The 13,555-nt window shown below is 37.3% G+C and overlaps 1 protein-coding gene across 1 annotated transcript in view; it reads right to left on the minus strand.

Annotated features, from left to right (window-relative positions):
- Positions 1-850: 850 nt before the first annotated feature.
- Positions 851-13,555, minus strand: part of plcb3 (phospholipase C beta 3) — a 76,604-nt gene continuing 63,899 nt past the window's right edge. The window contains exons 15-34 of the mRNA XM_015373840.1: positions 13,257-13,358; positions 13,101-13,174; positions 12,928-13,024; positions 12,705-12,789; positions 12,243-12,367; positions 11,188-11,342; positions 10,943-11,104; positions 10,742-10,841; positions 9,850-9,954; positions 8,128-8,222; positions 7,877-8,006; positions 6,655-6,696; positions 6,408-6,517; positions 6,242-6,309; positions 3,502-3,631; positions 3,177-3,253; positions 2,951-3,028; positions 2,789-2,846; positions 2,515-2,601; positions 851-1,350 (exon numbers count right to left, since the gene is read on the minus strand). Of these exons, the coding sequence (XP_015229326.1) occupies positions 1,045-1,350; positions 2,515-2,601; positions 2,789-2,846; positions 2,951-3,028; positions 3,177-3,253; positions 3,502-3,631; positions 6,242-6,309; positions 6,408-6,517; positions 6,655-6,696; positions 7,877-8,006; positions 8,128-8,222; positions 9,850-9,954; positions 10,742-10,841; positions 10,943-11,104; positions 11,188-11,342; positions 12,243-12,367; positions 12,705-12,789; positions 12,928-13,024; positions 13,101-13,174; positions 13,257-13,358 (2,186 nt within the window). The 3' untranslated portion in view covers positions 851-1,044. The remainder of the gene's footprint in view (positions 1,351-2,514; positions 2,602-2,788; positions 2,847-2,950; positions 3,029-3,176; positions 3,254-3,501; positions 3,632-6,241; positions 6,310-6,407; positions 6,518-6,654; positions 6,697-7,876; positions 8,007-8,127; positions 8,223-9,849; positions 9,955-10,741; positions 10,842-10,942; positions 11,105-11,187; positions 11,343-12,242; positions 12,368-12,704; positions 12,790-12,927; positions 13,025-13,100; positions 13,175-13,256; positions 13,359-13,555) is intronic.

Genomic DNA, 13,555 nt, shown 5'->3' on the forward strand with positions numbered 1-13,555 from the left:
CTGCAATGGCACAAATAAAAAACAAAAAAAGCATCGAAACAAAATCCCATCTCTGTTTAGATGAAATAAGAATCCCAATAAGCATATTCTTAAAGGCGAGATTTAATGAAGGGTACACCATCATACAGGTGTTTTATTAGCTAATGGAAGTATGTGCTCTTAGTTTGAGAAAGAGCGTGCCTCTCTTCTATAACACCTACAGGATTGAACGAGAGGAAAAAGATTTTAAAAACAAAAATATTGTAAGTTACGTTTTGAACCTAGTTTAAAAATATAAGGCATTTTTAAACTGACTATAGATGAAAGACCAGAACTAGTTTCTAATTAATCCTGCTGCTGATTATGGTGAAAGCAGTCTTTGAGTGCAGTGAGATACTAGAAGAGCAGCCTGACAAAACTGCAATTAAAATAAATGGCAAGGTCCCCATCGCCATCTAGTGGTTGGCATTTGACATTACAGCTCCAATTTTTAAATTACGTAAAAACATTTTCTTCTTAGAAAAAAATCCCTTAATTATATCTTGTTAAAACTACATATTTTTACAGATAAGGGCCTAAAAGATATATATAACAATCATGATCATACCCGAGCCGTAATGTGTCAGATGTCAAAAAGCTGTTCAAAAGCTGCCGCTTTACTCAAGAGTTTAAAGCTTTTCAAAATATACATATTAGGAAAAAAAAAAAAAAAAGTTTAAAGCTGTTTGAGACACAAAGTTTGAGATTCCCTGGGTCGCCATTAAACAGCAAAGCTGACTGGCGGCAAACGTCAGAAAAGATGCAGGGGAAAAATAATTGAAAGACATTTAAACTAATGTCTTTTTTTTTAAAACGTTTAAAACAAAAGATTGATTAATGAATATTTCCTTAGCAAAATTGACAATAACAGTAAAAATAAAAAATTACAGCTCTGTAGACAAGGACAAAACAGTGATTTTAAAAAAAGGATAAAATTAGCAGATAATCATTTGTACCCCACATATGATCACTACAGACCCCTATGTTTTTTTTCTTTTCTTTTCTGACTCTGTAAAATCCAAAAGTCTAGTTGAAAGAAATATCTGCCCCCGACCGGCCAGGTGTGATGGAGGATGACGTAGAGTCGGCCAGTGAGGTGTTACTATTGTCCCTGCTCTTGTTCAGGCTTCTCCGAAAAGGAGTCGACTGGAAACTGGGTGTGGAGCAGTTGGAGGGCGGGCCCGAGCCGGGGCTGCTGTGATTGGACAGCGCGGTGAATACAGAATCGTTGCGGGAGCTTTTGTTTTGAAGGTCTGGGGGGATGAGCTGGCTGATCTCTTCTGGCAGGCGACGGTACTCGTCCTTGAGTTCTCGATCCAGCTGTGACTGAAGCTGTTCATGAGCAAAAAGACAAACAGAGGCTCATTAGTATGGGAGGTGCCAGTCAGCTAATGTGATAAAGGGGCTAATTTCTCAGTTTCTTTTTTTTTATTTAATCCACAGAATTCAAGAGAATCATGAAACTATGCATTAACTCAGAGCTTACTGATCAGAAAACAGTGCAGTTTACGCAATGGATATGAAAGAAAGCTCTTATAGAGCCATTAAGACACATTTTTAGTGCTAATAAAGTGCATTTCTAAACCCAAATTTTATTTTTCACATAATCTTTCTGTAGGCAACAATTGCTGTTATCTACAGATTAAATTATTATGTTCCAGATCATAATTAGCAGTGGCTGTTTTCCTCTGTCAGAGTTGGAAAATGATAAATTGTACAGCAACCAGCACTGACATGAAGCAAACAAATCCTCTGCAGTAAAGCACTGACAGATTACATAAAGACAAATGAGATATTTTTAAGGTGTGCGCTGCCTGTTTAATGCAGCTTATAACTTTATATATGATTCTGGGAATACAGAAATGGGGGAAATTATGTTTTCCAGCGCTCATATGAATCAAAATGCTGGCATTTGAATAGGGTTAGATTAGAGATTTTGCAATGAAATGTTTTTAGTTATGGTGACATCCAGGATGTCTCAACACAGAGCTGCAACTAAAAGCTTTAGGACAGCAACTCTACAAATTCTCATGTTTTCATACCAGGAAAGATGAAATCATATTCCAGACATTTAAATATTGCGAAAGAAACCTGGAATTAAAGCTCATCCTCAAGTTTTATGGTCTTTAGATCAGTTTTTAATCAACCCTACTCTTCAAGTATTATATACATATCTTAGGCTACATCACATGGCAGTCTGACGTGAGCCAAATCTGATTTTTTTTTTGCCCATAATGCGACCTGTATCTGTTCTTTTAATGACAGTCTGAACACTGATCTTTTGAAGATCTACTCTTTGACGTGTCTGAATGGACAGGTCACTCCAGATGCCTTTTAATGTCCCATTCATTTAAGGCAAGTGTGGGACAGCTTGACCAAAAGACAAGGTTGAGAAAGCCTGCTTTAGTTTGATTATTAATTAAATACATTTAAGTTAAAAAGAGTAAAGTATTAGGAAAAATTTTTCTTTTTTCACACTAATTTGTCAGTGCTCACCTGAGGAAGCAGAGCTTCCAGCTGTTGCAGCAACTCCTGATGCCTCAGCCCTAACTTGTCTTGCCTCATACTCTGCGCCTTTTCCAGCTGATGAGCAGAAAGTGGAGAAGAGATTTAAGATAAAAAACTGAAAATGAAACGCAAGAAAAAAATCACAAAAGAAACTTAATCATAGCAACATCGGTAAAAGCTGCTCCAGAGAAATAAATGAGGCCAGTTAACACATGCTAGGAGCCTCAGTGATGCGTGTGCACGTGTGGGGTGGAGTACGTACCCTGCGGATAGCCTCGACAGACTCGTTAATGTGTTTCCTGTTGATCTCATTTTGGTCCCTAAAGAAAAGAAATAATCAGAAGGAGAAAGTCTGAACAAAAAGGTAACCTCTTCATGTTTATCTCAGAAACACAAGATTAAAAGAAATGTAAATATTTTGTACACATTCTCTTTGGACTTTGCTTCAACAATGCTGTTTATTCGCTTCCTTTCCAGCATCTTCTGAAGCTCCTTCTTCTCCCTGCAGGCATAGATATAGTTTAACTTGATATGTAAAATACAAAAAAAAGATTAAAAAAGTGTAGCTGAACTTAAAAAAACATGGGGAAAATAAATTCTATTAAACTATTGCCTTGTTTTTGTGTGTGTGGGAATAAGGTTGCTCTTACTTTTCACAGGTTTCTTTTTGTTTCTTCAGCTGAGCGCTGTGGCTTTCAGCCGCCATCTGCTTTAGCTTCTGGAAACCCTAAAAAAAACAGAGCAGGTGTCTTAGTAACAGGATGGTGACACTCGGCAAATTTTAGGCCAGACTTTCTTGATGCCTCTGAGGTCATAAGAGCTACACATGCATCTAAAATGGTTGAGTGAGAGCTTGCTGGAGGTTAGCAAAGCTCTGTGCTTACAGAACAACGGTCTTGTTACATACAAACAGGAAGTGTTGTTAACGCTATAAGTGACATTTCTGTATTGAGTTCTGTGGTGGGGCGTTATTACCTCTGTCAGGTGGTGCTGTCGCATCAGTTTTTCCTGAGCGTAAAAATCTTGTCGCAGCGTTAGGAGCTCATGCATTTGCTGCTCCTGGAGCTGGGCCATCTGCTTCTCCAGGTCCCCGTTCTCAGAATCACTGGAATAAACACCAGTTTAGCCATACTACCCTTAAAAGTAAAATTTATGCTCTGTGGCTGACACATTTTATCCTATCTTCTCATCAAAACGCTTGGTTTAAGCTAGGGGTCGGCAACCTTCCAATCCAATACAATCCATCCATCCAATAAAACTCATTTGGCCGCAGACATTAAATGATGTTTTTAAAAGAGAGAAAAGGATAACTTATATTTTATAAATGTCTACCAAAGATTTTTCCTGTTTTTATATTACCATTACACCATTTAAAATTTTAGGTTTTGAAATGAAGGAAAAAACTTGCACAAATGGAATAGATATATATTTCAAGTGGGTAAAAGAGGATTAAAAAAAAAAATCAGTAAAAACAAACAAAAAAAACAGTATTTAGAGTCTATTTATTTGGGGAATTAGTGAAATGGGAAAATGTGAACCAGCGTTTGTTAGTACCGTATTGTATGGATTAGAAGTCGCTCTGGACTACAAGTCGCACCAGCCGTAAAATGGATTACGAAGAAGGAAAACAGAGATAGACTACCGTTCAAACGTTAGGGGTCACATTGAGATGTCCTTATTTTTGAAGGGAAAGCGCAAACAGGCTCTAACCAGAGTAGAAAAATAAGTGGGAGGCCGCGTTGCACAACTAAGCAAGAAGATAAGTACAATAGAGTCTCTAGTTTGAGAAACAGATGCCTCACAGGTCCCCAACTGCCATCTTCATTAAACAGTACCCGCAGTAGCCTGTTTGTGCTGTCCTCTGAAGGGAGTAGTACACATCGTTGTAGGAAATCTTCAATTTCTTAGCAATTTCTCGTATGGAATAGCCTTCATTTCTAAGAACAAGAATAGACTGTCGAGTTTCAGATGAAAGTTCTCTTTTTCTGGCCATTTTGAGCGTTTAATTGACCCCACAAATGTGATGCTCCAGAAACTCAATCTGCTCAAAGTAAGGTCAGTTTTGTAGCTTCTGTAACGAGCTAAACTGTTTTCAGATGTGTGAACATGATTGCACAAGGGTTTTCTAATCATCATTTAGCCTTCTGAGCCAATGAGCAAACACATTGTACCATTAGAACACTGGAGTGATAGTTGCTGGAAATGGGCCTCTATACACCTATGTAGATATTGCACCAAAAACAAGACATTTGCAGCTAGAATAGTCATTTACCACATTAGCAATTTATACTGTAGAGTGTATTTCTTTCAAGTTAAGACTAGTTTAAAGTTATCTTCATTGAAAAATACAGTGCATTTCCTTCAAAAATAAGGACATTTCAATGTGATCCCAAACTTTGAACGGTAGTTTATATACGTCACACTGAAGTATGTGACATTTTTGGGGGAAATTTATTTGATACAATCCAACACCAAGAACAGACATGTCATCTGGAAAGGCCATTTAAAATCAAAATAAAATAGAGGCAACAACAGGCTGAATAATTGTAAAATATTCTAACATTACATGACACACTAACAACAAACGGAGAACATGCCTGGTATGTTAACATAACATATTAATAGCTATTCAGATAACTAGCATAAATGACATTCTAACAAGTTTATCAAAACTTTGTCACTCTAAATGACTAAATCCAATAAAATCTTCATCCTTGGTGTCACTTTAAACAACTCCGCTAACTCCAAACGTTCTTTCTGCTGCTCGATTACCATTTTCAGCTACATATTTTTCTACTTAAAAATTGTAATCTGCAGAAAATGATTTTCTTTTTGGTGCCACTTTGGTAAAGCCCTTCTGAGTTGTTTTTATAAATCAACGCCAATAATGACATCATCAACACAGCCCTAGAGTGCCCTCTTTAGTGTGAAAATAACATGTGAAATTATAAAATTATGTGTTAATAATTTCCCACGTAAGTTGCTGCAGAGTATAAGTCGCAGCTGCGGCAAAACTATGAAAAAAACTGCGACCTATAGTCCGGAAAATACGGTATGTGCATTTTTCCAAGGATTAGCTGGCTCCTCGTCATATTCAAGGCAAAGTAATAAAGAGAGATAAAGTTGAGTGTGTATAGCAACCTGACTCCGCCAGATGGATTTGCTCCGCATATCCATCTGGAAACCTTCGGTTGAAGTAATTTTGGGAAAGGGCGAAAATACTGGTTAGCTGATTGGCCTATGTTGGTGATAGACGGGCCAAATAAACCAATCAGATCAACGAAGCATATGACGTACTAACAGCCAGGCTACTCTTGCCGAAACCAGTCGGGAGAAGAGCAAAAACATCTTTTCCTCTGAGAAAAGCCTCCAGAGCAGCGTTTTGCTCTTCCTTCAGTGAAGAAAAACTCTGTAATTGCGATAAAACTTACTCGATAGCCACGCTAATGCTAGTTTCATCGGTTGAAGCTGCCATGTTCTTTAGACTGAACTGTCACGCTTCTCGTTGCGTCACACCTCAACCCGCCTCAAAGCCAACGCTGATTGGACGTTCGTTTGGTGAACGGCTCCAAATTTTCTTCAACGGAGAGTCTCCAGACTGATTAGCGAGTGAAATCTTGAAAGCTTGCGAGATCAGGATGGTCTCACGAGGCTATGTCTATAGAGCCACAGGTTGCAGACCACTGGCTTACTTCATACATCACTTTTTACTTACCTTTTCTTTATGCTACGTTTAAAGTTTTTCTCAATGATGGTGGACTTCTTCTGACTTTCAGACACCATCTAAAAAAAAAGCAAAAAAAAAAAAAAAACATTTAAAGCACAAGAGAACAAATTAAAATTCTCAAATCCAATTTAAGCTTTTTCTATTCTGTTTTCACCTTTTTCTTGTTTTTCTTCCGCAGCTCATTAAGTTCTTTAGTCTGTTTCTTTGTCAGTTTAGTGTAACTCTTGTGTGCTTTCAGGTCCTCCACTGATAGAAACTGGATCTCTACAAGAAACTTCACATTAAATCCAGCTTATGTTTCCCCCAAAGGACATTTTAGCAGTTGCAGCTTTACTGAATGAGACAAACAGGATGACTTTATTCATTTCAGGCTTGAAATGAATGTGTTGTGACAGTCTTACCTGTGAGAACAGTGGCAACCAGATCCTCCTTAGGAGTTTGTACTACACATGGAGGCACAGAGACATGGGAGAAAGGAAAAAAACACACGAAACACTCACAGTTTATGTGTGGGTGACAATGGAGAAATGAGGCATGTAAAAACTTGTGATTAAGTTGACTTGAATGCAAATTCATCAGAAAGATTTTTTGCAGATGCAGAATAAAATATGTTATGATTTGTATGGTAAGATCTGAAAAAATCTTTACAAATGATTATCTTTCACCATATATTACACCATATCTTCTATCATATCACTTGAAGTTTTCCCCATTAATCACATTAAAACAAATGTTAAAGTGCTAACAGGATGGCTTAACACTCAGGGTTTGAGTCACACTACAGTCTCATGGTCAACCTTAAGCTGATTCCGTATGGCAAGACTTTTTAACATAAATTTGGTTTCCTCTGACCATCCATAATTACGTTCCAGATATCTTAAAATACATTTTGACTAGACAAAACCACATTTTGAAAATCCGGAATGGTAATTTACGATATCTGTATTAAAATTCTGATTAGGAAGAATAGTAATTCAAGATATCTTAAATAAAATTTTGACTAGTCAAAATATAATTAGAGATATCTTAAATCGCTAAAACGTCTAGTCATGAAACAATTTGAGATATCTTGAATGTAAAGGCGGTACAACCGAATTTATGTTAAATCAGCTTGCTATAGACCTGGCTTTTTTTGACCCTTCTCATCTCTGATCGTTCCCTACCCATGAGCTGGAACCAAAAAAATAACGGTACTGAAGGAGACCTGGGTCAAGTGTAGCCAGTGAAAAAGGGGCATTAGTCATTAAAATCAGAACTGCACTTTAAATCTTTAATGTTGTGGTTGCAACATGATAAAATGCACACATTACAGCGCTTTGCTGCAGTTCTCAGGTCCAAAGTAGTGCATTTAAACTGGCTTCCAATGCAGCATTGAAATATCCTGATGGCTTTGCAGTAGAAAATAATTGCTTAATGTGTATAGGGTTTTTAATTTAAGGTGAGAGTAGTTTCTGTTCTGATTATGATTCAAAACAATAAACAGTTTTTGTTTTTTTTTAATATTGAATCACAACGTCCGCTGGGGTATGTAAACTTATATGCACATCTATAAAATAAATTTTTGAGTGAGGATAAAAAAAAAAGGGTTTGAAACAGGTAAGTGAAATTTCTAAATATCCCTACCAGGTGCAGGTAACCTGGGGATGTCAGGAGATTCGTCAAGGAGACTTAAGGGAGGCGGCAGCAGAGGAGAAGGGAGTGAATCTGTTGGAATGACCTCCGTCTCTTTGCTGAAGTCTCCATTTTTGGGTTGCTGTTCAACAGTAAACATTTCATTAATTAACAAAGACAAAAAGCAGAGACTGATAAGAACCCAACAAATAGGGGAAGTGCAGGCCAAATCTTTTACAAAATAAAACATGCACTTCTCTCACCTCACTATTTTCATCCATGAAAACAGCAAGCTGTGTCTCTCTCTTGGCAAACTTACTGATGTGCTTTATGGGGTTGGTCAGGGCATCAGCATAATCTGAATAAAGACACACCAAAGAAACAAATGAAACTCAGTGTTTGCTTAGCTTCATCACAGTTTACCTTTATTAGTTGTTCGAGAAGACAAAAAACAACATGTTAAATAATAAATTATGCAATATAAAATACAGATGTTTGGAAAATAAGGACGTTAATATACACATGAGCGGGGCGCTAACTGCTAAGCTAGGCTAACAAACCGCTGGCTCTAAACTACTAATAAGTAGCAGGAGCTATTTTTTGTCAGAAAATTTGTAAATATATTTCCGACTGATAATCAAAGCATTTACTGCAAAATAATTAAGGGCACTAGTTAAATAATATGCAGACAGAACAATACAGTTTGTTTAAAAGTACTGGTTAGCTAAATTATAGCTAATTAGCTAGCTAAATTAAACAATTACCAAAACACAGGGAAAAAAACGGTAATTTTGTAATCTGAGCTCAGTGCTACATTTCCTCCAGCTGTATTAAGCATTGAATTGCACCAAATTATGTTCGTTTTTTTAATGCTTTTTGCTATGGGCTAATTTAGTGTCTTTAGAACTTCCGTAAAAATTCAAGAAATATCCACTGGACTTGGTTTCCAAGATTTGAAGACGTTTCGCCACCTCTCCAGGAAGCTTTCTCAATTCAATTCATCTGAAAAATCTTGGAAACCAAGTCCAGTGGATATTTTTTTAATTTTTACGGAATGACTATGACCTGGATGACTGAGAACCTTCATCAGCGTCTTTAGAACTTAATTCTTCTCAAACCGATATAATCTAATAAGGATGTCATATTGATGTAATTTAATCCAAATTGAGTGCTAGCATTTAGCACAAGTTTTGAAACCATTTGGCACCTTTAAGACACAGTAGATGCTTCAGTCCAAATTGTATTTTTTATATGAATGGACTTCAAACATGGGAAGTTTATATGATAAATGTTGATGCATCTATATACAACAAGTCTAAATAGATTGAAGTTATTTTTACCCATTTCCTTTTTTATATAAATATAGAAAATTATTTTCCAAAGTATTTGAATTTGGAAGATTGTTGTTTTTAAACCCAAAAGAAATAAGTTTGGGGTATATAGACAGTGCTTTACGTAGACTGCAAGTATCTTACAAATACGTTATTGCAGTCCATAATGGGAAAACTAATATGTACTATTTTATTTCTAACTCAATGCAGTATATACAATTTATAAGGAGTTTGACACCTATTTAAGGTGACTTAAATTGCAGTCTGCCAAATACAGGGAAGAATCCAGTGCAGGATTTATTTTTAAAGGAAGGTTTGATGCACAGTGGTGTTTCCGGTAAACTTTATAAAACAGAAAGTAATAAAACCTGAAGTTTTTCTTGTCAAATAGCAGCCCTCCTTTAATGACACACTGCCTTTTAAACTTTATCATTCCATTATCTTTACTATTACTTGTTTTCTACTTTCTCTACTTGTCTTATTTTCCTTGATTAAATATAGCAGTATCACCATCATTTAATAGATGTGCACAGTCTTAGAAATACAGAAAATAGTTTTTCTTGACCTAAAAATGAACATGTATTACTTCTGTTAGATGATTGTTTATTTAAAGGACAGGTTCTTCTGGCAGTGATATCAATTTGGCACATGTACCTTGGTGTTCATCAGGGATAAAGTCCTTGGCTTCAATCTCAACCAGCAGAGAGGGCAGGAAAAGTGGCTGATTAAGCTCATTCTTTAGGCTAATGTAGTGGTAACCTGAAAAGAAGACATAGAAAACAAATGAAAAACAATAACAAAATCAATATTAATTAATGACAGGAAGAGAAAATGAATAATCAATTAATCTGTCAATTATCTTTTCAATTAATCGATAATTCGGATAGCAAAAGGTTAGTTAGAGAAGATTTTTTTACGGAATTAAACCAGGGGAAACTAAAACTTTTCCACTTGTGAGATCTGGATAAAGCATATTGACAGATGAAAAGGGTTTTTTTTTTTTTTTATCTTAAATGCAAAATATTTATATATATTTTTGGTTTTGGTATAATTTTTGCTCAAATTGGGTTGCCTGTCAGCTAAATTCATGTTTAAGAGTCTCCATACTCCAGTTAACGATGAATCAATTTTTTTCTTTACATGCTTAATCCCAAGTGGAGTCGCGATGGGTGCTGGTGCCCATCTCCAGCTGTCGATGGTCGCCAGTCCATCGCAGGGCAACATAGAGACAAACAGGACAAACAACCATTCACACACACACTCACACCTAAGGAGAATTTAGAGAAGCCAATTAACCTAACAGTCATGTTTTTGGACTGTGGGAGGAAGCCGGAGTACCCGGAGAGAACGCACGCATGCTCAGGGAGAACATGCAAACTCCATGCAGAAAGACCCAGGACCGGGAATCGAACCCAGAACCTTCTTGCTGCAAGGCAACAGTGCTACCCTAAATTAGTTGACGATTATTTTAATATTCGATAACTCACGATTATTCTGATTAATTGTTTCAGCCCTATTTCACATATATTAATGGCAGTTAGCTTACCGGGTCTGATGGCAGACACAGGGAGAATCCGGTGTCCAATAAACTTGCCATTTTCCTCAAAAACAGCTATCCTCAGCGAGGCCAGTGAAGGAAGCACCACCTGGAACATTTAGAAACCAACACATAAATTTGAAATGTGTGACAGATTAAATGGGAGTAAAAGATTTATCAAAGAAAAAAAAGTGGTGCTCTGTGAGCGACCTTATGGAAAGTGGTGCTTTCATCTTCCCACACAGGGTCCAGGGAGTTCCCATTGGAGGTCTTTGTTCTGAACTTCCTCTTTGTATCGGCTGGGAGTCCAAACATGTCAACCTCCACGTATACACCCACCTTTTTCTCTGTCAGAAACTGACCTGAGAGCACCTGGTGGATGTGAAGCGCCACAGTTACAGAACAGGCTTTTTCAATCAGCCAATAAAAAAAAAAAATGACACCTTGGTTTGTACCTTAACGGTGATTTTATTGGCAACGATCCCATCCACTATGCCTTCCGTAAAGGGATCAAACTGTTTGTCCGTCCTCCTCATGAACTCTGGCTTCAGTAGATAGCCGCTGTGGCCATTATACTCAAATACACCCATGTTCAACTGCATAGGAAGGTCTGCATGACAACAAAAAAGAAGAAGAGGGAGAATATTCCTGTAAACAATTCCCTACATATTTTTGGTGTAGTATAGACAAATAAATGGTGATAAATTCCTCTTTAATAGCAGCAGTACAACATCACACTAAAAAATACTTTAGAAAAATAAAAAATGTATGCATAGTACATTAATTCGGTAGGGGAAAGGCTTTAAGAAGTATATATTTTTTTAAAACAGACATTTTAGGATAATAAAAAAAAGAGGAATCTTTTACATGACTCCTTACAGAGCTAAAAGAACAAAAAAAGCCATAGATCTCCAAATACCAAAACTATAAACACTGCATAGGGTTTTTAAATGATTCCTTAGTTTGTTTTCACTTTTTTAGGAACCTTAAAATAAGCAAAGCTGCTTTTATATAACACAAAAATGAGGGCAGCATGTTTGAAACAGCGCTCTACTTTAGATGAAGTGAATATATAGGATATTGAGAGGCTTTTTTGATCTGATGTCCCACTGCAGCCTTGTCCACATGACCTTCAGGTCCACATCATCCCAGATTCACCAATTAATCCTTGTATTGGGGTGTTTGCTGCCAAACAGCACAATCTTAGTCACATCTGACTAAAGTATAAGTCCCAGCAGAATGTCCAAACCTACAACCTTGTTTCCTCTTCAACATGTTTTCAAAGTGTTTTTACTGCCGTCAGTTGACAGGTTTGGTAAGTGCTAAAGTAGTTGCCTATTTATGGAGATTTTTTCTTTCATGTAATTCTCATTTTAGTATAAAACAGAAACTGGCTTCTCTAGGATGACAAAAGAAATAATTAATACAGCGATTTTACTGATTTTTTTTTGTGCGGCTGCTGGTGAGGTTATAAAGATGTGTTAAAGAGCCACACAGACCAATTTCTCACCAAGAGTCTGAAAGTTCAGCGCCACCATCTGGCAACCGACGTTCCAGAAGACCTGAGGCATATAGTTGGAGCTGTCCACCCTCGTTCCTTTGGGGTAGATCCTGCTCAGCTGGTTCTTATTGTATCTGGGAAAGTGCTGTGAAGGATCACTATGCTGTACAGATGCAGGGAGGAGCAACATCTGTAGGTTCTATGCATCACATGCTGGAAGCAGTTCCTAATGGTGTTCAGACTGATCTTTGCTCCAAACTTAGTCTGCCTTTTAACAAAAACTAAAAACACATGGATCAGATAATTGAAATATTAATGATTTATAATTTAGGATCTGATTTATTTGCCTAATAATTCCTGAAACCAGCTGATCATCTATATGGGTTCATTTGGGACCACATGGTAAAGGGATTTAGGTTCTATAGATCTTTTTTTTCAGAAACAATCTCTCCTTCAAGCTTTTAAGGATACTCAACAAACTCAATGGGGGAGTTTTTCAGGGCGTCCATTCCTTTGGTTTCCACAAATGAAGACATCTCAAAGTACTTCCTCCTCTCTGGAAAAGGAGGAGTAAAAAAAAGGAAGTTTGTGAGAATAACATTAGAAACTGGCAATGAACAGGAAGAAAACAACATGATAATAGTAAATCTGTTTGAAGTCATCTTTATTCCACGTTGTCTATAAACACACTTACTAGCTGCCGCCTCAAAGCTCTTAAATTTCACAGGTTCGATGTAGTTGACCAAAGTGGACATCTCCTCAGTGGCGTTCACCTCACTGCTGGCTGTACCCTGAGGAGAGAAGATGGCTGTTATCCACCAGCAGAGATACTCAAAGGACCCAGCAGTCCTCTCTAGTGCCTCTTACCTCGTCAGAAGTGGGCTTTTTAAGCTCTTGCACTGGTTCATCATCTTCCTCATCATCACTTTCTCCTTCACCTCCTACCAGAACAAGTTAAATACATCAAGAAGAAAAGATACTTGTATCCACTGGTTGAATCTATTGGATTCTGTTGGCACCTACCCAGGGACTTGCGAGGCCCCACGTCTTTGATGGCCCTTTCTGCCAGTTTTTGCTCGCCGTTGGAGAGGAGATGCTGTCCCTCTCTGTCTGTGAGGGGACAATCTGCACAGAGAACAGCCGGATGTCAGCTTAAACACCACTGCCACAACCTTAAGGAGCCAAACCTCCCTGTAACCTTTCAAAGTGATCCTAATCTAAACTTTTCTGCAGATCCAAGTTTGTTTTTTTTTATCTTCCCTGTTACCCATAAAACATGCTTCAGTTTTTCTTACCATCAGAAATTTATCCAATTATGTATA

The sequence above is a fragment of the Cyprinodon variegatus genome, unplaced genomic scaffold (assembly GCF_000732505.1).
Source record: "Cyprinodon variegatus isolate N-32 unplaced genomic scaffold, C_variegatus-1.0 Scaffold93, whole genome shotgun sequence".
Classification (NCBI taxonomy): Eukaryota; Metazoa; Chordata; class Actinopteri; order Cyprinodontiformes; family Cyprinodontidae; genus Cyprinodon; species Cyprinodon variegatus.